At 35.7% G+C, this 26,481-nt stretch overlaps 1 protein-coding gene, 1 long non-coding RNA gene and 3 pseudogenes across 2 annotated transcripts; 3 read left to right on the top strand and 2 right to left on the bottom strand.

The window, feature by feature from the left end:
• Positions 1–3,665: 3,665 nt before the first annotated feature.
• On the bottom strand, positions 3,666–5,112 carry LOC120192149. The gene is made up of 5 exons (XR_005522758.1): positions 5,028–5,112; positions 4,577–4,613; positions 4,229–4,467; positions 4,113–4,160; positions 3,666–4,025 (listed from the first exon to the last, which is right to left on the bottom strand). It is a non-coding gene; the product is annotated as an uncharacterized LOC120192149 (long non-coding RNA).
• A 4,823-nt stretch (positions 5,113–9,935) lies between these two features.
• LOC120180317 lies at positions 9,936–11,362 on the top strand (annotated as a pseudogene).
• Positions 11,363–12,275: 913 nt separating this feature from the next.
• Positions 12,276–14,911, top strand: LOC120200652 (WD repeat-containing protein 76-like). The gene is given in 6 exon segments (XM_039201434.1): positions 12,276–12,479; positions 12,581–12,855; positions 12,858–13,318; positions 13,420–13,826; positions 14,318–14,416; positions 14,505–14,911. Coding segments are annotated over 6 exon segments (1,587 nt in total). The 5' UTR covers positions 12,276–12,348; the 3' UTR covers positions 14,719–14,911.
• A 295-nt stretch (positions 14,912–15,206) lies between these two features.
• On the bottom strand, positions 15,207–17,410 carry LOC120200661 (annotated as a pseudogene).
• A 3,212-nt stretch (positions 17,411–20,622) lies between these two features.
• On the top strand, positions 20,623–25,306 carry LOC120200670 (annotated as a pseudogene).
• The last annotated feature ends 1,175 nt before the right edge of the window (positions 25,307–26,481 follow it).

Below are 26,481 nucleotides of genomic sequence, written 5' to 3' on the forward strand. Positions count from 1 at the left end.
AAGTAGTTTACACTAAATAAAAATATATATATGAGTTATATTAGATAATATATAAGTGACCAAATAGGTAGTTTACCCTAAATAATAATCAAGTGACCAAAACATAAATTAAATAATATATATGTTACCAAATAGGTAGTTTACCCTAAATAATAATCGAGTGACCAAAATATAGATTAGATAATATATAAGTGACCAAATAGGTAGTTTACCCTAAAAAAATTCCTAACCAGATACTCGAGTAATCGTGTACCCTAAAAAATTCAATTTTGTGACCCGAGCTTGACTCGAGAAATGTTGGGTCGGGTACTCGACTCGGCCAGGTAATTTTTTTTAAGAAAATTATCCGGTTTTTTTATGTTAGGGTCGACGGAAAAAATTACCCAATTTTTAAGTTCGGGTCGATGGACCGGATCAACCGGATCGGGTATTTTTACACCCCTAATTGGAACAACTAAGTTTTTCAAGGTTTTTTGGTTTTCGCCGTTAGAATTCATAATTCCTCAATCCCTTAAAATAGAAGGTTAATGCACTTAAAATAGGCTTGAACTCACAGCCTTTAACAACAATACTAATCGAATTAAGATTCAGTCAGTACTAACCGGTTTTTTTTCCAATGAACATGAAAGAGGGAAGTCTAATAGGGTATGGGCTTTTAAATGACTAAAGTACCACTCTTTAATCCTTATTGGCCCTTCACCCATTATTAAAGGCAAAGGTAAGCAGACGAATGCAGGTGTGCAAAAGCTCCCTCATTAGTTTAAGAATGAGGCTTTGCTCTCAAGGAGGTGGCTGGTTTTCTAAAGGGTGGTTGCTCCCCTCCTCTGATTGATAAGCGAAGCCTATGATTTCACTTTCACTTACAGATGTTTATCTACAACAACCCTTTGTCTTTCTCTGTCTCTGTACTCTAGTACATCCGATTCACAATCTCCATCATCATCATCATCATCGCTTCAGCATCTCGCTTTGCTAATATTGTTTCTTCTTCTTCTTCTTCATCATGATCATTCAAAACCGCCGACGCAATGAGGCAATGATGATTTTTTATTATTAAAGTTCAGACTTTTGAAGGGAAAAGGCCGTAGTTTGGCGGGGCAACTCCTTTTTGTTGCAGCCACCGGCTTTGTTTCTTTACTTGTCTGACAAAAGGCGAATCTGAGCCTCCCCTCCCTCATTTTCTAATCTTTTTCCTCCAGGTTTTGTGCTTGGTTGAGTTCTTTCCTTTCTGGGAAAAATACCCAGTATCATATCTTAATGGGAGTCTTAATTATAATCTTATTTTCATTTGGAAGTTGAAAATCTGATGGTGAAATCAGTATGATTCTGGATCCAGTTTGTGCTGTTCTACTTATGTAAGGGTGAGATGGAGAGTAATACTAGACCAGAACTGATTCCTGGTGGTTGTCAAAATTTGATTTTGATTAGTTATATTAGATTGAAGTTAAGGAATACCCCATGTGGAAAATGTGGGATCTTGATCAGCCATTGTTGCTAATCTTGCATTTTGAGGTTGTAGCTTTGTTAAGTATACTGTCTTACCGTAGTTTTCATATATTGCCAAGTTGTGTTTATATTTGATTCTATTTGTTCTGAGATTCATATTTCCTCCATTTGAGATATTGATTTATAGCTTCTGACGATTTTAGAGGTGTCAATCTGCTTTGTTATTGACACGCAACAAAGATGTTGTCAAGTAAACCAAAATTTAATTCTGTTTCTGCTTGTTTAATCATATTCTGTGTTCAGGATTTTGAGGCACTCGGTTTGTTGTAGTTGCTAATTGGTTATGGAACTGATCTCTTTGTGTGCCCAAATGACTATTTCTTATACATGCCCGAAGGAACTATGTTTCCCTTTGTAGTGATTTGGTCTTCTCATAGAAAGATGTATTTTGTGTACTTGTCTTGTGTAGAATAAGGAACCATGTGATTTTATTGAAATCAAGAATGATTCAGGGTTATGTTCATGAGTCTATGAATCAAGATCCTATAGTTGATCATCGAGTAATCAGAGTGCTGCTGAACCATTGTTCTTGCATTATTTAACAATAGTCCAGATTATGAAATATATTTGTAACTGATAAGGAACTTACTTGTAGTTGATTATATAGTTCGTCTAGTTCACACTCGTTGTCATCTGTGAATAACTTATTTATATCTTTGTGCTCTTTTTTAATCTTTCACAGGGTTGGAATCTCTGATCACAGTTTAGAAGTCATTTGTCAACTCAGATAGATCTTATGATTTGTTTCTTTATGTTCATCCTTTTAATTAATTGAACTTTGCCTTTATTCATGTGGTGAAACATGACCATGTTCATGTTATGGATTATGATGAACACAGATTGTGGAAGCAATGAACTGGTCTCAAGCGAGAGTCGAGAAGCAATTTGTGGAACTTCTGACACATGAACATCACCTTTTCTGGAGAGAAAGGGTGGCTTACCGGTACCAAAGGGAGGCAGACAAATGTATTGTGGCCAGTGAATCTGTTAAGAGGGGCAGGTGACCGAGTGGAGGCCTTGCCGAGCAAACAACTTTGTAAATGTTGATAGTTTTTACAAAGACTAACTTTTGTAAAGTTAAATTTGAAACCTGGGCGAACTAGTATATATATATCTTCAGGGATAGACTTTTTACACCATAATGTTCAAAGAGGATCTGGATTCTGGATCCAACAATGAACAAATACATAATCTGATATCCATCATTTTGCAATCTCAGGGAAACAGATTGAGCTGTAAAATGTACTTTTTTTTTAGTTTGGATTCTTTCTCCAAGATCACATCTTTTTTTCTTTCAAGTATGTTGCTTTCAAACCAAACAAGAGATCAGATGAGAAACAGGACAATCCTTAAAAGTGAACTTCCTCGGCTGAATTAGGGTAATGTTCATGTCTATGAATCAGGATCATATGATCATTGGATATTTAAAACCATTGTTCTTGGCTGTTATTTCTTCAAAACTGTCTGCAACATGAATATTTGCTACCAATCAAGGAATGACAGTTGAATTTGGGATATCTTGTGTTTTAACAATATTAGCATGTAATAATGAGCTTGCACGCAGAGCTGCAGCTTACCGTGCTGTCGTTTCCTTCTTTTATGCGATCTGGCTATTACGCAGGCGATCGTGAAAAATCTTCCTCGGTTGTTCATGTGTTTGGTACTCAGAACTTCCAGCCATCTATGCGAATAACCTAGTTATCACTTTGTGCTTTTGTTATTCCTTTGCAGGGTGGCTAATCTCTCAGAGAAAATTAGAAGCTGATTTTGTCAACATGAATGTTAATGGAATATGAACACTGATTGTGGATGCAATGACGCTGCTTTGTGTTCCGTCCATGTTATTTTTCGGTACCATGTATTTATGTTATAAAATGATTCTAAGTTCTATATCTTTTCCGATATTTCCTAGGGATTCATCAGAGAAAGCTGATCATCACAAGTGAAGATTTGGCCAAATTTATGCCATGTATTTTGCTCCATTTGTATTGCCATTCTGTATACGCACAGTGCACAAGAACCAGCTTAATCCGCATGTTTTCCCATTTTCTTTCATCTAAGTTGGTTTACATTGATCAACTTGGTGAGTGTATGAAATCCAACCAATAAGTTTGTGTATAACTTCAGGATATACTTCCTACCCGACAAATGTTCGGAACAGGGTCCGGACTCGGGATCAAGCAAACTACATATCTGCAAAATGTACCATGAGTCACCGCCTATCAAGGGGATCGATTCTTGGGACGATGTAACAGCCCTTTTCATGTGGCTACCCTTTTCTTGAATCTCAAGCATTTGTTATGTTTCGATTCCGTATACTGGGGTTAGCATTATTTGTTCTGATCTTTTGGCCCAATCATCTCCATCGCGTTTATGAAGTTGTTTAGGTGTTGGTGTACTCCGGATACGATTCTAGGTTCAATGGCCGCCGCCCTTGACCCATATGGCTCGTACTTTTCCTGGGAAAGTTCCCATAATTGCTTCCCATGTGACCAGTCAACTGTTTCGTCATTCGTACCCTGCAACGTTGATCGACATGGCATGAGAATCAACTTGGAGGAATATGCAAACGGATGCAATAATAATCTGAAGGAAGATATGCTTACATGCATAACTAGAACCGGACAAGTTACCCGTCGGATTTTGTCGATATTCTGCAAAATTTAGACAAAGCTTCCTCAATGTGTATCACGTAACAGGATTGAAGAACCAAAATCAAAACTTACTTAAATATATCAAACCAAAATGTCATCTTACAGGATACAAGACTCGTATGCCGGAGAGGATGGCGCTATGGAGAATGACTCCTCGAAGTTTCGGTAAATGAGAAGCCAAGTGGAGAGTTGGTCCGCTTCCGACGGATTGACCCTAAAGAATCAAATCCTCCTGCTTAACCCCATATTCCTTCTGCAAACAATTGTACACTGTCTCTATGTCATAGTATGTGTTGAGCTCGGTTGGCTATTGCAATTGAAGAAAAAAAAAAAGCAAACTTATCAGGTATCAGAATGTATTCACAATCGGTTTGGTGAAATAAAAGTAAAATGCAAAAGTATATACATTCATCTACCTTGCCTGTTGATGCTCCATAGCCTGAATAATCATAACTGCAGCAACAAAAACCAAAATTTCAAAGCCTATATGATCACAGCAAAGTGAAAACCATTTTAGCTAAGATTTGATGAGAAAACTGTTCAAATTCAGCCAGAAAAACCAATTTTAAGATACATGGATCAATGCAGGAGGAACAACGGGGTTGAAGCTGTTCCACAAAAGCTCAGCCGAAAACCATTAGATGGCATACATATAGGCCTTGTTTCAAGGATTGTACACCTAAATGAGATCCGACCCGACCCAACTCTAGACCGAAAAATAACATTGGGAGCAATGGTTCCCAAATATGCATACACTAAGACATTACAGGACTTGCATGAAAAACCAGAAACAACACCAGAAAACTGAAAAAAAATCAATAATTTCATCAAGGATTCATGATAAAAATCCAAAGAAGGAGATCGTACCTCATGATATTGACACGAAAATGGCTCTGAGTTCATAAAAGAGTTCATGCATGTCCTATGTCAGCAGCATTGGCATGGGAATACAAGAGGTGAACCTGGAAAATGGGTGTCTCCAAAACGTGGCCACGATTATTACCACCTTTGGTATCGAGCAAATGAACATCCATGTTCTTGTCGGCCGTCACCCCGGCACAACCAGCTTCCCATTTTCTTCCCTTTAAACTTCGTACGTCGGCGGGTCTGGTGGGAAAAATGCAAGCTTTGCAGCCACATTCGACGTTACGTTCCCCATTCTTTTTTCTTTACTGCGTAAACCAAACCATCAAGAGAAAAAGGAGAAGAAAAAAACACATGCCGTGAACAGTTTGCAGAAGAAGCTCTTTTCTTTTTGGTCCCCCCCTTTTTTCTTTTGTTTTTTCTTCCAATGCTTTGGCTTAAAAGGTGTGGGTTTTTTGGTTATGTTTTCTTGGAATTTCTTTTGGTTTTGAAATTTTCTGTTAGTGGAGTGCTTTGTGGGTGTTGTGAATTTGTGGTGGTGTTTTCCCTTCAAATTATGTTGCAACTCTTTGAAGCTTTAATGTTATTATTATTTTTTTATATAAACTTTTATACATTTTTGGATTTTTATATTAGGTTTAAGGGTTAATTTACTCCTGTAGTAGATTTTATTTTATTTTTTATCATAGCATCAATTAACCCTCAAAGTTATTTAATTATATCATTTTATATCTTGTTTATAACTTAAAATCCTAAAATATAAATCTTGAGTTGGGGTTTATGATTCATGGTTTATGGTTTACAGGCCACGGGCTTGTCGTTTAGGGATTAGGGTTTTAAGTTAGGGGTAGGGTATCGAATGATACTATTAAGCAAATTCGAAGACTAAATTGATGCAAAACAATAGGGACGAAAGTGATAAATTAGGTCTACTACAGGGGTAAAAGTTATCATTTTGCCTTTATATTTTTTTATTAACTAAGGTGATAACAAAGTATATATGTTCTAAATATTATCATCATGTGAAAACTCTCAATCACCTTGTTGATACTCAATCACACTTTTACCTTTTAATTATTATCATTGAATAATAATAGATTTAGTTTAATTAATAAATTTCTTATTAATCACGTACATACTCATTAACTATTACAGCTACAATTATTCGAACTTAGAATTACATAAAAAAACAATTGTTTCCTTAATCATTAAACCACTCAATAAATTTTAATAAAGTAAATTAAAATTATAAATTTGTAAAATATAATTATTAAAAACCCAAGTCAAAGTGTATATGCTACATAGATAAATAACTGAATTGACCTTACTATATTATCTTACACTTAGAATAACTGAATGTATTTAATCAAGTCATAAGTAAATAAGATATTCAATAAATTATGTCTAAAAATATTATCAATAAATCGGTTGTAATAGATTAAGTAGGCTATCAATTAAAAGGGTAAAAATATATAAATGGTCCCCCGACTATAGGATACTATTTTATTAAGTCCTTTAACTATTGAAAGTTACAAAATGATCATCTGCCTATAGAGTATTGCTTTGTTTAGTCTCTCGACTATTAAAAGTTACAAAATGGTCATCAGACTATTCATTTTGTTCCAAACTTATCATTTTCTTATTAAAAAACTGATGGTATTCTGAGTTGAATGTTAACCTGTTGACTATGATTGATAAAATTTAGGGTAAACTACTTCAATACACTCACCTAAGCGCGGGGTCGAAAATGCCACTGACGTTTCAATTTTGCCAATTTTAACACTGACAATTATGTTTAACTATAATTTTGCCACTCTTAATCTATTAACGACACGATGACATGACATCTCTATGTCGTGAAAGTGATGATGTGGCTCTCTCATCAAAATGAGGTCGTTTTGGTGCTCGAAAAACCCTAAACGACATCATTTATTAAGTTATTTGATGAAAAAAGTTTCCACGAGATTTGAACTAAAGACCTCCACGAACCAATACTTAACACCCAACCACCAAACTAACTTAAGAAATTGTTATTTTCTTAACAAAATAATATATATGTTAAATACTAGTTGTATACCTTCATCTTCCTCGTCAATCCAAATCCATATATGCCAATCAACTGCTCGACGAAATGCCAAGCTTGAGATTATTGAATTGGGTTCCAAGTTCAACACCCAATCTTTAATGACTTTTATACTTTTCAATGCATTTGAGTCAATGCTAATTAAGAGAGAATGTAGGTTGAGAAAAGGAATCAAAAGTAGATTACAAGAATGAAATTTAGAAGCTTGTAAACCCATAATTTCATTCCTTCATTATGTCTTCTTCCTCGCCATTAAACCAGAGTTTCCATCGAACAATTCTTCAATGTAGCCTCTATCTCATCAGGCTGGAACTTTATGTACTTCTCCATTATCTTCTGGGATCCGAGTACCCAAAAAACCTTGCTAAGAACATTGGTAGCCGGAATCACTATCGTATCGAAACCCTAAGTTCCAATTGCAGATGTTTATCGTTCACCACCCACGAGCTTTGAGTTTCGTGGATCTCATCGAACATGGCGTTGAAGCTCTTGAACCTCTCTTTCAGCATCGATTTCACCATTTTTCTATTCACGTTCAATCCTCCACATTTAAACAACCTAAAATCTTCATCCATGTCTCTCTTGTACGTGTTGTGTAATTATGGAGCTACGACGATGTTTTACGACACCATGTGTGTTGGAAATATATACTGCAAAAGAAGACGTTAGCACTCACAGGACAATATAAAATATAATGAACAACTGAAATCATATTGGGGTGAATATCACTGTCTTAAAAACAAATTCTCCCCGATGTGTGTAATCATTGCAACAAGAAGATCGTCCCCCGAGGTTAACACTGTCACTCTGAGAATTCGTCTAATTGAAACCATAGTGGACTGTCAGTGATACTGTTCTTCTGACAACATTAGAGAAAAGAAGCTTGAAACGCTTTAGATTGAGAATATATGTGAGAGTTGAGAGAGTGAGTTGAGAAACTTAGAAAACCTCTTTGTTTATAGGCTTAGTTCAAGGGTAAATTTGTCCAAAAAATCATATATAAATCAGATTAATTTCGAAATTAAACTTTGTCTGAAACTGTTGTTATAAATGAATGAATATGGCGTGAAAGCAGTCCAGATTCGTGCTTTAATTTCCAACTATTTATAACTCTTGTAATTAACTATTGTAATTACTTTGTAATTGGCACAATAAACACTCTGAATAGAGCTGAAATATTGTCCATATATATCCAACGTTTCACAGACATAATTTCACAAACTGACTGTTTAGATTTTGAATTTTCAAAAATCAAATGACAGCTAATTAATCAGTCGTTACCCTATGAAATTTAAATCGAACCAAGACAATTAGCAGCCTATAAATTCTTTCACAATCTTTTTTATGCTCAAGAAAATTCTTTCACAATCTCCGAAAAGATAGAATCCGCGCGGATTTATCGAAGACACGTATTGTCACGAGATGAGAAGGACAACAATGGCAGGGGCATGCGAGATTGTCCCTTGTTCTCTATCACTCACAATGAAGAAAGAATGAACACTATAAATACCCAATCTCTGTGGTATTTCCCACTAATGTGGGATAGGTTTTACGCATTACCGACAATGTATCTCTCATTACTTGGTGAAGCTGCCAAGGCTTTGATCTTCTGCAACATGTAACTCCCGTTGATGAGAAGAAAGGTATACAACTAGTATTAACATAATGTCAGTTTTGTTAATATAATAACAACTTCTTAAGTTAGTTTGATAGTTGAGTGTTAAGTATTGGTTCATAAATGTCTTTGGTTTGAATCTCATGAAAACCATTTTCATCAAATAACTCTAATAAAACGAGGTCATTTTGTGTTTTTTGAGCATTAAAGCAGTTTCACCAAAACGACGTCATTTTGATGATGGAGCCACATCATCACCGTCACGGTATAGAGATGTCATGTCATGGTACCATTAATGGATTAACGACAGAGTGGCAAAATTATAGTTAATATAAAAGTTAGTGTTAAAATTGAAACATCAATGACATTTTCGATCCCACACTTAAAGGTGAGTGATATTTAAAGTAGTTTACCATAAAATTTAATCCTAGAATCTCAAATGATTATCATATCAACACTATCATGTTAGCGTTCAACTCATAACACCATCAATTTTTAAACCAAAAACGACGAGTTTGGAACATAATTAATAGTCGAGTGATCATTTTGTAATTTTTATTATTTGAGGGACTTAACAAAGCAACATTCTATAGTCAAAGGACTATTTTATAACTTTTGATAGTTGAGTGACTTAATAATGCAATATCTTATAGTAAAGGGACCATTTTTGTACTTAACCCTAATTAAAAATTACATAGTCAAATTAGAATTTAAATATAAAAGATAAAAAAATTATATATAGGTTAATTATTTCGCGATTTGAATTAACATCAAATTAATTTTTTGGACCTTGGACCCATCCATCTTTAAATATTATCCAATTTCACCAAATGAAACGTAAACGGCCGAACCACGTTGCAGTCCAAAATCATTTGGAGCCCAGATTATTTCCCGCCCAAACACTCTAATCACCGTAAATCTGAATAATAATCCAGTAAAAATCGGTATTTTCACAGAAAATAATATCTTTCACCGTCCTTTTGATTGCTGCAAATCTCTGTCTTCCATGGCGTCTCAAAAACTAACAGAGCATGAAAGTAAAAGACTTGAAATGCAGAGATGGTGGCCGCTCTCAATATACATTCAAAAGCCGCCACTGTTGTTTTTCTAGTCTATTTATGTCACAATTATTTCATGTAAAAAACAACTGCATTTCAGAACGAAAACGCATAAAGCGAGTAAGGTGAAGAGTCCCTCGACGGAGAACCCAGCCATAACTCGAGTCACTGAGACCGAGAGGTATGCAACAGGATTCGACCGATGACTTGCTAAAACCTATTAGTATGATTGATGCTTATAGGGGACTCGAATCTGAGTATAATCTAGTGCTGATTGACGCGATTTTGAGTATTGCCGAAGAAACCCAATCTGAGTTTTCGGATGAGGAAGAGTTTGATGGTGTCAAGGGCATTAAAGATGAGAATTTAGTGAGAAAGGAACTTGGAATCACCAGTTAAGGCAGAGATCGTTAAAGAGGATTCTGATGAACATTTGGGTGGTTTGGTTAAGATTGAGAAGAGTGACTCCTTGCTGGAATCAATGGATTTCGAGCCAGAGACTGTAGCATCGATGTCCCCTGGAAGGATTATGATGATTAAGTTCTTCCCTTCCGGTAGTACGACGATGATCGCGGCCGGTAACAAGTTCGGGGATATTGCATTTTGGAATGTGGACTGTGGGGATGAAACAGAAGTCGGTGTATATGTTTATCGCCCGCATGCAGGTCCTATTTCTGGGATTTAGATTCAACAGTATTCGACGTCGAAGGTAATTTCGGTCTCGAACTTTATGTGTTGCATCAATGTTTCACAATCTATTCAAGGGAATGCTTGTTTATTGTTTTTTGTTTTCAGATTTATACCGGTGGCTATGATGGAGTTGTTCGATTGATGGATGCGGCGAAGGAAGTATTTGATCCGGTGCATTCGTGCGAAGATGCTATTTATTACCTTTCTCAACAGCCTAATACTCCGGCAAGCTTGTATTTCTCCAAGGGTCATGGCGGATTAAACGTCTGGGATACTAGGACCGGGAAGTCCCGCAATGACCGGATGCTCCACACAGATAGGATAAACACCATAAGCTTCAACTCACATGATCCCAACACATTATGGCAATCGGTTCAGCAGATGGAACTGCTTGCATCTGGGATTTAAGGAGTACGAGCCCTCGAAAACACCTTGAAGACCGTGACGCACGGTGAGGCTGTTGAGTCTGCTTACTTCTCATCCTCTGGAAGCTCTCTTGCAACAACAGGGGTATTAAGGACTTCATCTTATGTCATATTTTGCAACAACAAAAAGATGAACCTAAATTTCAGGTAGGCTTTTGCCTGTCTTTTAAGAACTTCTATGCTCTTCTCAAATAGTCTGCTTGATGTTATACGCATATATTTGTAAGCAGAGGAATCTGGGGTTGGGATGATTCATAAATCTTCATCGACAACGTGACGAAAGGCGTCGATGTCATCTCTCCGACACAAAGAAAGAAGAACTGTTATGACTTTACCGAGTCCGAAAGCGTCTGCAATTCCCTACAGATTCGAAAAAACACCCGTACGAAGTCAGGATGTTAGCAGGAGCCACCGCAGGGTGTCAAGTTTGTCTTTGGACACCATCAATGGATGTATCTGATCAATGAAGGAATCTGTGCTTTGCACTTGCTAGCAAGTGTTTTGGTTACATGCCCTGTATTCAAATTTTGAGTATGAACAAGCAGATATCAGATTATCGCTACTTATGTTCTTTCAATTTTGCTGCTCAGTTAATATATATTATTTTATAATTATTTTAACATATTCAAATATAATATATATATTGTACGAACCGAGTGACTTCAGTGGTAAAAAGTTATTGTTATTCCTAGAGGTTTCAGATTCGAGCATCGTAAATATTACTAGTGTGCGTTAAATCTCAAATGGTTAAGAATTATCTTTGAAAATATATTACTTTATATTTATCTCATATTAATAAAAAAATACAATATATATTAATTCAATAAATATTATTATTAATGAATTGTTTAGGAGATTGTGATTTAAAATATATTTGAATACATTTTCCTTCTATTTAAAGGTAGTTCTATAATTAATGAATTATTTAGGAGATTGTGATTCAAAATATATTTGAATACATTTTTCTTCTATTTAAAGGTAGTTCACCAAATAAGAATAAAAGTAAATTACACATTTAATAATTAAACCATTAATTTTCTTCAATTTTTATTTCATTTTAATAACACCCGTTAAAAATATAATCTATTTAGTACTTAAACTATTAGTTTTAGTACTTAATTTTTTTTTAAAAATCAAAATTTATCGATAATTTTTTAACGAGAACTAAAATAAAAAAAATAAATTTTAAATATGATTTTGAAAAAAATAAAAATTTAGATATTAAAATGGACCAGAATTAATATATAATTACCTTAAAAATAAACGGCCAGACACCTTCCACGTAGCACTACAAAATCTTTTGCCGCCAAGATTATTTCCCGCCCAAACCCTCCAATCACCATAAACCATAAATGTAAATAGTGATTTAAAAATCGAAATCCCCACAAAAAAGAGGGGAAAAAAAGAAGCACCCTTCTAGTCTCTTCTTCACTGCTGCAAATAATTGTCTTCCATGGCGTCTCAGAATCTAACTGAGTATGAACGCAAAAGACTTGAAAACATTAAGAGAAATGAAGAGATGGTGGCCGCACTCAAGATACACTCGAAGGCCGCCACTCTCTCCGCCGATACCAAGCGCCAAAGGTAACATAGATCCATCTTTTTTTAAATTATTTTTGTCTCAATGATTTGATGTTTAGATTTTTAGTTTTTTTTTTTATTTTTTATAAATGGTTGTATTGTAGAAAAACATATAAAGTGAGTCCAGTGAAGAAACCCAAGACAGAGACCCCGATCGTAATTCGACGGTCGTTGAGAACAAGAGGTATGCCACCGGATTCAAATGGTTTGCCTGATGATTTCAGTGAAAATTTCGATAAAACCCCTAAATCTGTCAGCCCTTTAAAGCCACAATCGCCTCGTGTTTCGGGTCCTATCAGTATGAAAGATGCTTTCAGTGGAGACGAAGTAGAGTCTAATCACGTGTTTGTTGGGACAATTTTAAGTATTGCTAGGAAACCCTAGACAATGTTTCGAGTAAAGAAGAGTTTAATGGTGTTAAGGATATTCAAGACGAGAATTTTAGTGAGAAGAGAACATTGGGTTCCTGCAAAAGTGAGGCTTTTGAATCACCGGTTAAAGAAGAGTTAGATGAGAATTTCAGTGGAGAAAGAAAGTCCGCCAAGTGCCTGGTTAAAAACGAGCATTTGGATGGTTTAGTTAAGATTGAGAAGAGAGATCCATGGTTGGAATCATTGGATTTGAAACCTGAAAACGTCGCACGAATTATGCCTGGAAGGATTATGGTGGTTAAGTTTTTCCCTAGCAGCAGCATGAGGATGGTTGCCGCTGGGAACAAATTTGGGAATATTGCATTTTGGAATGTGGATTCTAAGGATGAAAAGGAAGATGGTATATATCTTTACCGCCCGCATTCCGGTCCTATATCTGGCATTTTGCTTCAACAATATTCTATGTCAAAGGTACTTTCAGTTCAAATTTGATGTACTATACCAATACTTTACTTTTGAGTCTATGATTTCAGGTTTACAATTTGCTAAAGGAATGTATATATTGGATGCAGATTTATAGCAGCTGCTATGACGGGTTTATTCGATTAATGGATGCCGAGAAAGAATTATTCGAGCTGGTGCATTCTTCTGATGATACTGTATATTCCCTCTCTCAACAGGCTAATAATTCGGCCAACCTATATTTTGGTGAAGGTCGCGGAGGATTGAATGTCTGGGATATTCGGACCGGGAAATCAAGCAAAAGTTGGATGCTCCATGAAGATAGGATCAACACCATAAGCTTCAACTTGCAAAACTCCAACATTATGGCAACATGTTCAACGGATGGCACTGCCTGCATTTGGGATTTAAGGATTATGAGCACTCGTAAACCCAAAACATTGAGGCTTGTGAGCCATGATAGGGCTGTTCATTCTGCTTACTTCTCACCCTCTGGAAGCTCTCTTGCAACAACAAGGTATTACGTTTTTTCTTCTTCTTAACCCTATAGTTAACTAAAACCCTTTGTCTCAAATAAGCTAAACTTGTTAATTAATAATACCTTTTGCTTGGCAGTAGGTGGTTCTAGGATGGTACCTTGTTTATTAATTGTGTCCTTTTGGCAATAGAAATCATTGCTTAATTTGTTGATATAGTCTGGATGGATGGACACAACAGAAGGAAGCTGAAAGCTCAGCCATAGTATTGTTCTAGTCTATATTACTCGGACTTAGGTGTGAGAGTTCAATACGAGTATCTATCCAACAAGGCTTTGCTTGATTTTTTTAATGTTTTTCTATGTATTTGGAGGCCATATCGCTCTACATCCATGTGTTAGACATGGGTACTTCAAGAAGAATGAAATGTCTAAGAAACATAGGTTCTAGTTGCATATGATCTTCTACAATTAATTTAATGTAAGCAGTATATTATTTGGTTCTGCCTGTTATCGTTTTCTTTTAATAACAGTTTGGACAACAACGTTGGTATAACAAGTGGAGCTAATTTTGAGGACACTTCTATGATATACCATAATAATTGGACCGGCAGATGGATTTCTTCTTTCAGGTACTTCTATGTTGTCAAATAATCTGCTTGATGCTATGATTGTAGTTGACCATGGTTGAGTTCTAATACTATAAATGTTGGTAAGCAGAGGTATATGGGGTTGGGATGATTCGTACATATTCATCGGCAACATGAAAAGAGGCGTTGATGTGATATCTCCGGCACAAAGACAAAAGGTAATGACATTACAGAGCCCAGAAATGTCTGCTATTCCCTGCAGGTTTGATGCACACCCATGTGAAGTTGGGATGCTAGCAGGTGCCACAAGTGGGGGTCAAGTTTATATATGGGCACCGTGTTAGAATAATCTGCTTTTTGTAGGAATCTGTGCTTTTTACTTGCTAGCCAGTTTTTGTTTTATCTGTACTTTTAGCCCATGATATCATATATCTGCTTCTTGTATCTCTTTCTGACTGACAATTGTATGAAGCAGGAAACCGTTGCACTCTACTTTGGTGTATGGACTGTGTTCTATAGTAACTGATATTTACAATTTTTTGGTTATATTTGCATATGTATCTTGGTTTATTGTTTTTTAGATTTCTGTATTTACAAACGAGAAATTCTGTGATTTCATCAAAACATTGTGCACTTTTATGTTTCATCTAATATCTATGAACAGGAAGTTTAGTTTTATCATGAATCTCAACGACTTCATTTCGATTATAGAATACAATTTACATCATTGACCTCTCTTAGCCATATGAGATGCTGATGACCACATCCATAGATAAACTTATGAAATATTTTTTGTCTTCGGATATGGATATGAAGATGTAACATCTGGGGTTGGATTTTTTCTTCGGAAATGATCTCATTAGTGGCTGACTCAAGCAAGCACGGATGGTAATCTCGTTTAAACAAAGTCCAAAACTTGAAAGGGTATTGTTTCTAATGTATGCAAAGAATCAGCGTTTAAAAATCAAGTACATTGACGTGCATAAGCTTGGTTGATTATGGGGGTTCTTTAACCTTAGTGTTTCCGCCAGTAATTCCGTAGTTGAGCCATATGCAATAGAATCTCATCACGTCCTTGATTTGTAACACTGCTGGTCATGATCCACGGCGGCAACGACTGGAAGAAACTACATATCAGCTCCTGAAAGTCGCTCATGTTTTTCTTCGGGCCTTTTTCCACCATTCTTTTTCTTCTTCCGCTTATCGCATTTGGTGAATATCAATGTCATGGGGATCTGCAGAACGATGATTTAAAGGCTGAGTAAACCTATAACATGAAATATCAGCATGCAGTCTAAACTAAAGGATCAAGGGGCCTTTTGCCTTTCATCTCAAGAAGGCGATGTAAGTGCCATATCAAAGTGGGTCACTCACATGTCATATCCTTGTACCCTTTTCCCATTCTTGTTAAGAATGAATGACATTACCTGGTTCTGACTAAGCCAACTAGCATATTCCATGTCAATTTTCTTCGCGGAATGCTAGCATCTATAAGTAGGAAAACGATACTAGCGTTGAACGGTTGATAAAATAGTCTCTGGTGAACTTGACCCAGTCCGTCCGAAGTTCCTGAGGTGCAGATGCATACCTGTTAAAGAGAAAAGTGTAGTCAAACAGTGATCATGCGGAAGTATGCAGCAGCCAAAACCATACTTAGCTCCTGCATAACAGCATAACATCATTTAAGGGAGGACAACCAAAACAGAGGTTAAAAGAGAAACTGGCGTATCGATTACCAACCGGTTCCTCTTAACAAATAAACAAAGATCAGAAACATATGACCGCATAAAAGATTAGATATCGAATACATCGACCCTTCATGGTTTAAAGTTGGAGAAAGTGATTGAATTAAGTCCCATACCACATTATTCATGAGAATGGTACATGATTTCATTTTCTCTAGGACAGTGAACAGCCTCAATAAAAGTAAGTTTCCAACATTCCAACTATACGAAAATCGGGAAGTTTATAACTTGTAGGCGTGTATCTACTCATACAAGGTCTGAACAAAGAGCAGGTTATAGAGGAAGGCCTTTGGAAGGTAAATCATACCCATATCCAGGCAAATCCACCAGGTACCATTCGTCATTGATGCGGAAATGGTTGATGCATTGTGTCTTCCCTACGAACAATAGACATTTACTTGCATCACAATCTGTAAGTTTCTTAGGAATCACACTCGATTATCCATGAAAATCTGTATGTTTTTGTTTATGATCTTGTTTGTTTACTCGCCATTATCATCCCGGTTATCGTAACAATAATGTTATTGTTATTTCAATCCATACAAAACGTGTAAAGTAGTTCATTGCACGGTTTCTAGCTTCTAATAGAGACCAAATTCAACATATCAACATCAACAAAATGCAAACATCTTGCTTTAAGGCAGGCATTTCAAGCTAATAAGACTCTCTAAGAGCAAACATTCCATTAGCCTAAGCAATATATCTATCATAATTTGCTTCAATAAATCAACTTTACCAGGCTTCTTAGACGTGAGAGCAAGGCGTTTCCTTCTAACAAGCGAATTAAGAAGCGAGGATTTCCCGACATTCGACCGGCCGACGAGCGCAAGCTCCGGCAATCCATCGGAAGGGCAATCCTCAGTTCTCACACTGCTCTTCACGAACTCAGCTTGAACCACTTGAGCGTCCCTTGCATACTTGCTCAAAACTACGTTGGACCCTCTCAAGATTCTCGTGCTTAAGTTGGGATCATTGCGAGAAACCTCGGTCTCCGCGGGGACAAACAGCTTGTCCAATGAAACATCGAGCTTGGGCTCATCGGGGGGTGCGAAATCGGCGATGGGTGTCGGCTCGGCCGCTGAAAGAGTGGAGAAGAGCGTCGGGGAAGCGGGTTTGATGATCGGGAGTTTCGGTTTGGGGATGAAATTGAAACTCGGCGGCGGGTTTTTGAACACCAAGTAATGGAACCTTGGAAGCTGAGTTATAACCATAACTGTCGTCTTCACTCTTCAAATTGAATTAAAAAAATTGATGGATTGTTCAACTCTGTTCTTCGTTGAAGTAAGCAAAAGCCCAAACGAAAGCAATGTAAGCTAAATATCTTAGCTGAAATTGTTTAGAGAATACAATAGTCGGACCATTTGGTGTTCCACCATTTGTCCGAAGATGGGTTAATAGGTCGAAACATCTCAAACTATAGTTCAAGTTATATACTGATCCTTTAAGTTATCTATTTCGTTTTAAGGGTAAACTATGAGTATAGTACCTAAACTATTGGGTTCGCTCCGTTTTAGTGCCTAAAGTTTCATTTTTTTCAAAACAATGCCTAACGTTTAGTTTTTGTTTCATTTTAATTCCTCGCTATTTAAAACTTAAACTGTTGATTTTACTGATTTGCACACGACATCTTTTTATGGGAAAATCGTATCACATCACTTAATTATCTTCTCCCTCCTATTTTAGTTATTAAAGTTTATTTTTTTTAATTTAACCACTCTAACTTTCAAATTTAATTTTATTTTTAATTTTATGTTAATAAAATAATAATAAAAATTGTCATGTCACAAAAATTATTAATAAATAAATTAGAGTGATTAAAATAAGAGTAATTTGAAAGTTGAGTAATTAAATTGAAATTTTTTAAAATGTAGTACCAAAATAGGAGTGAGAAGATAGTTGAGTGATGAATGATATAATTTACCCATAAAAGATGCAGCGCCTTAAATATTTAACGACGATGTACTAAATGAAATAAAAACTAAACGTTAAGTATGATTTTAAAGAATTGAAAGTTTAGGCATTAAAACGTACCAAAATTGGTAATTTAAGTACTAAATACATAATTTACCCTATTTAATTAGGCCATTCCAATCTTGGCACGTTAATATAAAAAAACAAAATTAGGGTAAAATTGTCTTGAAGGTATAAATCTTGCTTTCATAATTTATGTTTTACACTATATACTTCGTTTTCTTTCATTTTTATCTTAAAATTGACAAAAAAAAGGAAAAAAGAAAAGAAAAGAGTAAACTTGTCTTGAAGGTAAGACAATTTTGATCTTTTTCAAAATCGTCGGGACTACACGATGAAATTTCCCGTCACTGTAACATTCACATTAATTGTTAGGGTAAATTATGTGTTTAGTGTCTAAGTTATTAGTTTTGATTCATTTTAATACATAAACTTTTATTTTTTTTCAAAATCATATCTAAAATTTAGTTTTTGTTTCATGTTAGTATTTATGTTCAAAATGTAACGTTACAGTTTGAATTTTTTTTAAAAGTTTAGGTACTAAAACTAATCAAAATTAATAGTTTAGGGACCAAATGCGTCAAGTTTTTAACGATAGGTTACTAAAATGAAACAAAAACGAAACGTTAGGTATGATTTTGAAAAAAATTGAAAGTTTAGATATTAAAACGGACCAAAGTTGATAGTTTAGGTACTAAATGTGTAGTTTACCCTAATTGTTAAATAATTTTAAATCAATCTTATTTCCCTAATCTTTTCTAATAGTCTCACAAAAATGATAACGTAATTAAAAATTGAAGAGTCAAACTAATAAAAAAATTAAAAATAATAGAAATAAAAAAATCCCTTTAAATGGCTAAAATAGATATTAAGTCTCAATTAAAACATGCATAAATATAAAATGCAATTAATATATTATATTTATCTCTCACTCTGAACTTATTAATATAATTATTGTCGGTGCTGCTACCTTTCTGTCTAACAATAATTATATATTAGGAAAAGTATTTGTATTTTAGATTTACTAATTTTTTGTATGAAATTTAGATTTACTTTTTGGCTTAATACCACAATAAGTTCCCAAACTATACCGATTTTTCAAATAGGTGCCTAAACTATTTTCTGACTCATTCATGTGTCTAACGTTACAAACGTTATCAATTTAGGTGTTTGGGCTGTTAACGACGTTAATTTCCTCGTTAAGTGACACATTTCACAATCTGATAAATTAAAAAATTTATTTAAAATTTAAAAATTAAAATTATATATATTTTTTGAAAAAAGAAAACACAAATTTTGAAATAAACCAAAAACTTTGAAAACCTACATTTCAACCCTTAAACCTATGTCGGTCGATGGCCTTTGCCGTCGACAAAGCCCCACCCGACCTCCCCCAGTGACCAAAGCCTTATGAAATCGTGGTTGATCGATGACGAATCAACATTTTATGCCCTACAAACCATAGGTTGAAAATTGCGATCCCACGTAATATTTATGGCCAATCGACGGCAATTATGACAACGTATGACTAGGAGGATGGCAGAGAGTACTTTGGTGGCGGTGGCGGTGGTCAGAAAGAGCAGCGACGGTGGATTAAAGTTAGGATTTGGGGATTTTAGGGATTTGGGGATATTTTATAAATTAAGAGAAATTAGTTTTTTTATTAATATAATAGTATTTTTAATAATTTTTTAAAAAAGTAAATTTAAAAAACACCAAATTATGACATGTGTCACTTAACGGGGAAAAATTAATGTGATTGACAATTCGAGAACCTAAATATGTAAAGTTTGTAACGTTAGATATCTGGATGAGTAAAAAAATAGTTTAGGTAATTATTTGAGAAAAGTGGTATAGTTTGAGCACTTATTTTGATATTAACCCTTACCTTTTAGTTATGAATTTCAGATAATGAAAAAAAAATTGCGGTAAAAAATTGAAAATATAAAAGGTCATATCAAACGTTGACTCCTTGAACAGACGTGAAAAAATTCTGTCCGTCGAATACAAAACATATTAGATCTTACACCGTAGGGTTTGAATTCGCCATTAGTCCGCCTCTTTTATGTTTGAATATCTGTTTAGACCATTTTTCTCTGCCATTTCCTCTTTAACTTCTCTTTCAGTGCAGCTGTAGATCTCGACAATCTTTGATTTTCTCTTCAATGTGTTCGTTTTGAATCTGCAAATTCGATCCGTTTTGACTTTCTCTGTCCTCTGATTCTCCATTTCACGTTCTTGTTCGAAGCTCAGCTCGGTACTGTGTAGTTTCTTCTTTTTCTTCAGGGTATTTCTTTCCCTTTTTCGTCTTGTGAATTTGAAGTTACTGTGTAGTTTCTTGATGTTCAAGTTAAATGCTTCATTCAAGTTGAAGTTATTGAAAATAATTTTGATTTTGATAATGATATAGGGTATGAATTCGAGGAATTTGTTATGGATTTGAAATGTTTGATCTTTCCTTTATTAAATTAATCGAATTCCGTACAAAATTTTCAAAATCATTGACTTTTTAATTACTAGTATCGAGTTGGGGAGCTTTCTAGTTAGGTTTGATTGAGAATGATTTCGAGAGCATATTGATGAGAGAAGCGTTGTAGAGTTGGCATTGGGGTATGCAGCTTTATTCATCTGTGAAGGAACTATGGGAGGTGATATTACTGTATCCACTCCTTCGGCTGGGCTCAGCAATAGCGATGGTGCTCAGAGAATGCGACCTATTCATGGGTATTTATTATTTTTATTATCTTAATTAAAAAATTTTGAAACCATTATTGGTGTTATTGGGCGTGCTTGCCCTCCCACTATATTTGTTATTTTTCTAATCTTATGTTATCTTACAAGTTGCAACAAATTGATTGTTCTATATGCTGCTGAGTTTTGCTGACTTTGATTCCTTCTATAGGAGGACTACTGGTCCTACAAGACGATCTACGAAAGGACAATGGACGGCTGAAGAGGTATTATTTATCTTTCCCTAGTTATGTTTCCTCATTTTGTTTTAAGTTAACACCAACCATAGTGCAACTTAATTGCTTTTGTTGTGTTATGTATTATAGTACCCATTTATTTTAGTCCTGTGACTCTTTTCCTTCAATGCAACTAGTGTTGGTGTCCAATTAGATATTCGTGTGCCGTCTGTGTTTTGTGTGTCTATATGTGCATGTATGTCTATACATTTTCTTAAATGGTTTTTTTCAATTTAACAACATAATGATATGTACTTCCAGGATGAGATTCTGAGCAAAGCTGTTCAACATTTCAAAGGAAAAAATTGGAAAAAGATAGGTATGATTTCGACTTGAGGTGGCATGGCAGCGCTTTGTGTATCATTTTGCACAATCTAATTGTAAGACTGGTTCATTTGCAGCGGAGTGTTTCAAGGATCGTACTGATGTACAGTGTTTACACAGGTGGCAAAAGGTCTTGAACCCGGAACTTGTTAAAGGGCCATGGACAAAAGAGGTAATTGATTTTTCTACCTATTTCTTTCTAACAGTTCCTTGAAAGGACTGTTCTTGAAAAAAAGAAGTCTTCTTGATATTATGTTTATGCCTTACGGCAGGATTCTAAGTTGCTTTTGCAAAATATGATCAGGAGGATGAGCTGATAATTGAGTTGGTGAAAAAATTTGGGCCAAAAAAGTGGTCAACCATTGCTCAGCACTTACCTGGTCGTATTGGAAAGCAATGCAGGGAAAGGTGCGAATATGGAGATTTTAATTTTGATATTTTAGTCCCATCTACATTTAGAACTTTTGTGCTCATAAAAATAACTACTGATGTAGGTGGCACAATCATCTTAATCCTGGCATAAACAAAGAGGCGTGGACACAGGAAGAGGAGTTGGCTCTTATTCGTGCTCATCAGATTTTTGGGAACAAATGGGCAGAGCTTACAAAATTCTTGCCAGGAAGGTACATATTATTTAGAGGTCATAACTTTCCATCAATGTTTTAACAGGTTTACATATATTTGTCTTTTATTCTTCTTACTACTTCTCCCCAACTCCAAGTCTTCCTCTGATGCTCATCGAAACCTGATTGCTGTGTTGATTAGAAGTTAATATTTTTTTTTTGCATTTGAACTTACCAATAACTTTCTTTATCCCCATATATGTATGGGTAACAGGACAGACAATGCCATAAAAAATCACTGGAACAGTTCTGTCAAAAAGAAGTTGGACTCTTACATAGCGTCAGGCCTTCTGGAACAATGTCAGTTCCCACTTCTTGCAAATCAAAGTCAACCTATGCCTTCGTCTTCTATGAGGATGCAGAGCAATACAGATGATAGTGGTGCCAAATGTAGGAAAGAAGGTGAGGACATATCAGAATGCAGTCAAGAATCAAATGTGATGGTTTGCTCTCAATCTAAAAGTGATTTAGCTAATTCTGCTGTACATGCAAGAGAGCAATTCCACTTGACTGAAATGCCTGCTGTGACAAATGAGAGGTATTCCAGCCCAGCACCTTGTGCGGATGAGTATCACCCATCTTTTGAAGATGTCAACTTCTCCATTCCAGAAATACCTTGTGAAGCTGGGTACTCTTCCAGTGGGAATTACCAGTTAGGCGAGCATATGTTGATAACTGATAATGAATGTTGTAGGGTCCTATTCTCAGAGGCAGTGAATGATGGATGCGTTGCCTCTGAAAATTTTACACAAGAGTCTAATATGGCGGAATTGGGTGGTGCGCAAGTACATCACTTTGTCCGCCTTCAGTCATCCAACATCTGAAACTGGATATACTCCAGCCTCACAATCCGCTCTTCCTTCAAGGTCTGAGTATTGGCAACCTCATGCTGTCAGTCTTTTGCTTCTCCTTCACTTCTTTCAGTGGAGGATGATGCGCTTATGTATGGCCGAGAGGCCAGTCAATTAAATGTTCAACCTTCTGGAAGTCAAGAACAAGAATTTACTATGAATGAACATGATGGCTTCATCTTTACTAATGATGATCATACAGATGATACAGACCTACAAGAGCAAGCTTACCTTGCAAAGGATTCTCAGAAGTTGGTTGCAGTTAATAGTTTTGGTTCAGAATCAAATGATTTGCTAACTTGCCCTGCTGTTGATGAAAAGCCAAATTTGCCTGCAGAACAAGATACTGGAGGTCTATGCTACGAGCCTCCTCGCTTTCCAGGCATGGATATCCCATTTTTCAGCTGTGATCTTAGACCATCTGGCGACGATGTGCAGCTAGAATATAGTCCCCTTGGTATTCGCCAGCTGATGATGTCTTCTATGGACTGCATCTCTCCATTTAGGTTGTGGGATTCACCATCTCGGGACGGCAGTCCAGATGTTGTGCTTAAAAGTGCTGCCAAAACTTTTACTTGCACACCATCCATACTGAAGAAGCGTCATCACGACCTATTATCACCTTTATCAGAACGAAGAAGTGAGAAACAGGGTCATCGCAACACATGTCAGATGTCTCCATCTGAATATAAAAGCAATGCTAGAGCCTCTGTTGAAGAAAAAGAAAACCTGTGTCAAGAATCTCGTGGGAACTAGGCAAAGGTGAAAATCACCCTGAGTCATTAGATGATGAAGCTCAAAAGACAGATTCTGATGGAACTGACTTCCAGGGAAGCTTAAAAACTGAAGCCTGTGGTATTGATACAAAGGACAAAACTGATGCTCATGCTTCCAACAAAATTGTGAGTTTCTTTCCTCTGTTATTTTGATGCTTTCTAGCTCAAGGTGAAGCTTCCATTAAATCCATGTCAAACTTTTATTCAAGTCATGTATGATGCTGATAACTCTATGTACAATGTACACTGTTTTCACTTTGGTCTTGTGTTGGAAGTCCTGGTCTTAATTATTCTATCGTTATTACTGTAGCATTCTTCTTTACTTCCAATGCTTATTTGGTTTATCATACTAATATATTCCCTCTATTTTTTATAGGTCCAACAGCCTTCAGCAGTGCTTAGTGAGCATGATGTAAATGATCTCCTATTGTTTTCTCCCGATCATGTTGGTCTTAAAGCAGACAGACCATTATTGTCTTCATGCATGCAAACTCCACGAAATCAGTTTTATAAAAGCTTTAGAGCTGTTTCATCAAATCAAGGCCTTGCTTCTGATGTTTATCAGGAAATGCATGCTTGATTGTTAGCTCTCCTACTCTGGAAGTAAAGAACAGTGAAAGCCACTCAATAACTGTTACTGTAGTACAGTGTACCAATTCCTCAGCAACCCTTGAGAATTTGGCCGATAATGCTGGGATTGATGCTGCCACTGAAAATTATAACATGTGAGCTTCCGCTGCTCCCTGTTGTAATTACAATTGTTATAGTGCCTACCATTCAGTGTCCTTTATGTCAAGAATTGTTTTTCTTTTGTTTCTACTTCAAATGCTATGATAAATCGATTGGTTCTTATGCGTTGTTTGTTTGATGTGGATTGCCGGATTCGCTGGAACTCCATTCAAAAGAAGTATCGAATCACCGTCAGCATGGAAGTCTCCTTGGTTTATTAACTCTTTCATTCCAGGCCCAAGGATTGACACAGAAGTAACAATTGAGGTATATAACTACTTCAGCCTTAATATAGATTCAGAATTTAACCTTTCTTTATGTTTCCTAATGATCAAATTTTCTTTCCAGGACATAGGATACATTATCAGCCCTGCAGAAAGAAGCTATGACGCCATCGGTTTGATGAAACAACTACGCGAACATACCGCTGCTGCATACTCCGATGCCTTGGAGGTTTTGGGAAACGTAACTCCGGAATCAATTGCAAAGGGAAGATGCTCCAAGAATCGTAATGTGGACAAAGAGAATAACCGGCCTGAGAACCATTCACATTTGGCTTCCAATATCTTGGTATTACTGAAAACAAAAGTCATGCCTAATATCCCCTCCTTTGTTAATACGAGCAATTTATTGAAATTAGTATGTGATTCGTCACAGGCAGAGCGCCGCATCCTCGACTTCAGCGAATGTGGAACACCAAGAAAGGAATCTGAATATGCGAACTCAACAACAACAGCCGTGAGTTTTTCGAGCCCCTCTTCCTATCTTTCGAAAGGTTTCAGATAGTGCCTTTTCCATTATCATTTTTTTGACTAAAAGTCTCCTATGTTTGTAGCTCATATTCATACATGTATGCCATCTCTTCTCTTCTTTCCATAATTCTTCCATTTATTGTCGAAAAGAGAACGGATCTAATTAATTAAACTGATAAAAATGATTGTATCAAGTGCACATATAGATTCTTCCATTACCATGTTCTCTCTCACCTCCATTACCATGGTTTAGGAAGAGAAGGATAAGAAGGCATCTCTCTACAGAGGACCATTTATATACTTTATTCAAATTATTAATACTTATACCTAAAAGACAAGTATCATTCTTAGAGATAATCATGAATCAAAGTGGATCAAATTTTTTATTGATCAAACTTGAGTATTATATCTTCACTTGTCACCTATCTGAATTTAGAAAGGCTCCATCAAATATTACTTGTTTTTAAAAATAAAAACTTACGTCCAAACAAACCCAAACCAACACATATAATTTTTATTTGGTAAAATAAAAATCTAATTGAAAAAATAGAAAAACTGAGTAGAATTACAATTGTCTCTATATATTTTGAATAAAATATTTTTTATCTTAAATCTAAACCCGAATCAAAACCCTCCAACAAATAGCCCTCAATGATAAACTTTGTTGGGCTTGATGAAGCTCGTTCGATCAACCGAAAATGAGTCAAGAGGGGTGAATTGACTTTTTGAAATTTAGGGAGTAAGGAGAATAAGGATAAGAAAATTTGCACAATGATTTATTGTTGTTCGACTTATCAACCAAGTCTACATCCACTACCTAAGCTCCTCACTTAGGATTTTTCAATAAATCTACTAATTTGTTTTTTCTTTTTCAATGATCAAGAGTAACCTTTATAACTCCCTAGTTTTTCACTTGGCTAAACTAAACAAAACCCTTTACAAAGGATAAGAGATGTAAACAAGAAAATCATTACAAGGTAAGTGTTTACAAAGTTTAAGCTCACTAAAACGCTAATATTTACAAGTGAAAGAATAAATAAGATTGAAGAACTCTTCTCTTGTGTTTGATTGTTTGGATAGGTGTTCGATACATTCTTCAAGTGTCTTGAACTTGTTTTTATATGTTGGAATGAGTTACTAGCCGTTTGGGAAGGTTCGGAGCAGTTGGAAGACTTTCTGCACACAAAGTTTCGAGACTGGAAAGTTTTGAAACTATTCGAAAGAGCCGTTTGAAATATCTGACCGTTAGACCCAAAGTATCAAAACTTTAATGAAAGTTTCGAAACTCTTGAGATAGTTTCAAAATTATAGGAAAATATCGAAACTTTTTGGGTTTCTATCTTGGAAAGTTTCAAAACTCTGGTAGAAGT

Source organism: Hibiscus syriacus, unplaced genomic scaffold (genome assembly GCF_006381635.1).
Source record: "Hibiscus syriacus cultivar Baekdansim isolate YM2019G1 unplaced genomic scaffold, ASM638163v2 tig00000340_pilon, whole genome shotgun sequence".
NCBI classification, from domain to species: domain Eukaryota; kingdom Viridiplantae; phylum Streptophyta; class Magnoliopsida; order Malvales; family Malvaceae; genus Hibiscus; species Hibiscus syriacus.